The sequence below is a fragment of the Pagrus pagrus genome (genome assembly GCF_965226575.1).
Source record: "Pagrus pagrus genome assembly, chromosome: 20".
Lineage (NCBI taxonomy): Eukaryota > Metazoa > Chordata > Actinopteri > Spariformes > Sparidae > Pagrus > Pagrus pagrus.
Window position 1 is genome coordinate 6,822,422 of NC_140207.1, and position 3,598 is coordinate 6,826,019.

At 38.3% G+C, this 3,598-nt stretch overlaps 1 protein-coding gene across 2 annotated transcripts; it reads left to right on the forward strand.

Annotated features, from left to right (window-relative positions):
* rbis (ribosomal biogenesis factor) lies at nt 1–2,690 on the forward strand. 2 transcript variants are annotated; one of them, XM_084340435.1, is made up of 4 exons: nt 1–105; nt 1,552–1,667; nt 1,768–1,884; nt 2,223–2,690. In XM_084340435.1, exons 2-4 carry the CDS (start codon nt 1,557–1,559, stop codon nt 2,289–2,291), a joined length of 297 nt encoding a protein of 98 aa, XP_084196561.1. In that variant the 5' UTR covers nt 1–105; nt 1,552–1,556; the 3' UTR covers nt 2,292–2,690. The 2 variants fall into 2 exon arrangements, with proteins under 2 accessions (XP_084196561.1, XP_084196562.1); XM_084340436.1 differs by lacking the exon at nt 1–105 and adding an exon at nt 1,225–1,444.
* Nucleotides 2,691–3,598: the final 908 nt, after the last annotated feature.

Genomic DNA, 3,598 nt, shown 5'->3' on the forward strand with positions numbered 1-3,598 from the left:
GTGAGTAGTCGACGGTGGTCGCACAGAAATGACGTCACAGAGAAGGCACGTTGTTTGTACTAGCACATGAGGATATCAACACAAGCTAACAGCTCCACAAACAAGGTCTGTCTATGAGTTTCTCTGCTCGTTAAGTCGTCAAAATGTGAACGTATTGTTTTGTCAAACTAGTCCTGCTTAGTAGAATTAATCGACTTCATCTGAAACGATGAAAAATAACTAATAAGTGACACAGTTTCATGTGTACAGTGAGGCAGGCAGGCAGTAGCTGGTAACAACATCTGGACGTTTGTAAGGCATTTTAACTGACTTGTGTTTATCCAGGTTTATTAAGAGTCATTTAAATGTGTCTGTAACAAGCAGACTAGATGCTTGATGTCTATTTATATTAATCTATTAGTAGGACTCATATTTCCCCTGAGGTGACAGGGACTTAAACAAAAAAATAGAAGACACAGGCTTCACAGTACATGAAAATATCTGTTGAGTTATAAAGGCTGTCTTTACACTTGCTGGTGCGAATTTGGGAAGTTGTATAAATAACTTTCTCCATGTGGTAGGCCAATTTTTTTAATGTATTAAACGTTCTTTAAAGTTTAAAGTCATTAATCTCAGTGCATTATATTCATGTGGGCGCTTCTTTTCTGAAAAGCAGTTTATATTTTTCATGGTTTGGGGTTTTCCATCAGCCCTACAGGTAGCTGCCAGTCGGTTATTGACCCAGAGTCAGGGGTTTGTTTTTGCCTATGATGCAACCGTCCGTCAGTTCCCCTGTAGGGCCCAAACTAAAATGTATTGTTGGACCACGGGCCATGAGCAAACACCTGTTGTGTCAAGATGCAAAAAGCGTCTGGGAGGCTTCTGCAGCAGTGGGAAAAATTAATTCTGGTAACCCATTTTCTAACTCTGATTAAAATATATGTGGAAAAAAATGTTTTACCAGACTAATCTTTCAATTTATTTTTAATTGGCTCTACATAGTACAAGGATCCTGACTAACCTGAAGTGACTGACTTCCTACACAAAGTGTCAATCTTCCCACCGTGCTCAGGTTTAAAAAAAGAAGTAATAATTAGGGTTCATGCATATTTAAAGAGCATTTTACCTCATGTTATAATTTTATTTTTCTTCATTTATATTTCATCTCACTAGAAACATCTGGTGGCCCAAATAAAACTTTATTGCGGGCCAGCTTTGGCCCACAGGCCCCACTTTGGGCTGCCCAACTTGGTGTGTTTGGTGTCACATTAAGAATCCCTTCAATTACGCTTATTCATACATCATCTGAACCTCTTGATCCTGTTAAAGTCATCTGACTCTGTCTCAAGGAGTGAGCATCTTGTGTGAACGGATGTGTTGCTGATCAGGTGGCTGCTGAGCGCAGGAGGCTTACAGGTAACCTGGAACAAGGTCAACATTGGCCTTTTCAGAGAGCAGCGAGCAGGTGTGATTAATGCGGAAACTACCACTTTAGTGCAGGCAGACACAGTAGTTGCAGAGGCTATGGTATAGAAGTTAAATCTCCCCACTCTTTGGTGTTTCTCTCCCCAGGTAACATGGGGAAGAATAAGCAAAAAGGGAAAAAACAGAAGAATGTCTTTCAAGTCGCAAACAAGCACTTGAAGCCCAAGAACAAAGCCAAGCCCGTCACAACAACACTGAAACACGTAAGATCTCTCTTTCTTGTGTTTTCTCTTTTTCTTGAATATATTTTGTATTCTCTTTTTGTATGCTCCATCAGCTTCAGCATAATTTGTGGTTTCACAGATCAATGCGGTGAAAAACGAGAAGGTGGAGAACCTCAATCAGATTTTCACAGAAGTCCAGAGGGATGTTAAGAGCGTTTCAAAGTCTGTTGCTCCTGAGCCAAAGAAACGAACACAGGTAGTGGTGTGGAATTGCAAACCATTAAAAACTTGTATTTTTCAATCAACAGTTGAATTCTCTTGATACACTGCGAAAACTCAAACTATTACCGAGTATATTTGTCTAATTTCTAGTCAGAACATCTCATTACACCTAATATAAGACGCAATCACATAGAAAGTAACATTTCAGTGAGATGCAGGGACTTGTTTTTCGACATTTTCCTTTCTTCCACTGACAGATTTTCTTTAATGTTATAAGCAAGAAACTCCTTGTATTCGTTGTTATTTTTATTTATCTATGAATGACATTTTTCCAGTGTGTGATCAGTGATAATTATTTTTTGTCTCTGCTAGGTCGTCAGAGAGCCACCAAAGGAATCTGTAAATGTCGACAATGCAGCTCAACTCTTCTCTCAGCTATAATGGACCATTACCATCAAGTCTTTGGTCAAGAACAGTGACCAACTGTTGGACTGTATTTTTCTCCATGTTGGACATTTGAAAGTCAGTTTACTTCCAATGCATCCTGACATTTCATGCCAAAATGAGGACTGCGGATAAGTTAAAATCTAGAAGAGGTTAGGGTTATTGCATGATGTGTAATTTAAGCATTCTATATATTGAATGCAATGAAATATAACAAATTGACAGACTTGTGCGCTGTCAATCGGGATATTTTCTATTTATGCATATTCTCTTGGGTAGAAATGTTTGCTTCCTCTTTAGGATGCAACTAATGATTATTTTCACCATCATTTAATCTGTTGATTATTTTCTTAATTGATGAGTTGTTTTGTTTATAAAATATCAGAAAATAGTAACTAGTGCTTATTATTTATATTTAAATCTTACTAACAGTCTAAAACTGTTACTAAATATGGAATAGTTAGTAGTAGTGTAGTGCGAAAAATTGTTTTTGCTCTACTTTCTTTACATTGTTGCTATGGGTGCCTTGAATCTGTATGCAATAAAAGGCAACTAAAGTTTATGTTGAACACCGTATTTTTACAAATAATTTTATAACCATGCACAATTTATCCCTACCCTTTTTGGAGTTTTGTTTTGTCAGGCAGTTTTCACACCCTTTTTTCATTCTCTTCGTGCCTCGGATTAAATGCAAATGAAGTCACAGAGCAGACTGTTGTGACTGGTGTTTGTAGTGATGAAAGTGTTTGCCTCAAAGAGTTTTGTTACCATCGGTTCTTATGGAAATCATTAAAAGTTAATGTAGAAGTTGCCGGCACAAAACAATCACAGAATTTAAATGAGAAACTCACATGTACAGTACAGTAGCATCATTGATTGTGGTATTGCTGTACTGGACTGACTCATATCATCAGGCGTTTCTTTTTTTTTGTCCACCCCTGTATTTATTTACCGGCTCTATGTCAGGGCTTCACACTATCATTTCCATCAGGAGTGCACCTGAAGATGAAGTTATAGATTTTCCAGCTCCATGCGAGCTGTTATCAGTATGCTGCTGCCGCTACTTGACAACAGAGTTCACAGGTGTGCCGGTACCCGGCTGATTGCTTGTGTACACGGCGACCTCTGACTGAGTTAGTTGGTCAATAAATCTGACGAAGGTGAATGCACGAATGAGGCTGGTAAACAAACCAGTGCATGAGTGTGTTGACATAAATAAGAAAGGTATTCAAGATGGAGGCAGCTGTACTGTGCAAACTGTAAACAGCACTGACATATAACCTTTGTGGTTGATATGATGAAAT

Bases quoted from the DNA above. Each gene is read 5' to 3' on its own strand.
- rbis (XM_084340435.1), top strand. From the start codon at position 1,557: ATGGGGAAGAATAAGCAAAAAGGGAAAAAACAGAAGAATGTCTTTCAA. The intron at 1,668-1,767 runs GTAAGATCTCTC...GTGGTTTCACAG, and splicing joins TCACAACAACACTGAAACAC to ATCAATGCGGTGAAAAACGA. The intron at 1,885-2,222 runs GTAGTGGTGTGG...TGTCTCTGCTAG, and splicing joins AGCCAAAGAAACGAACACAG to GTCGTCAGAGAGCCACCAAA.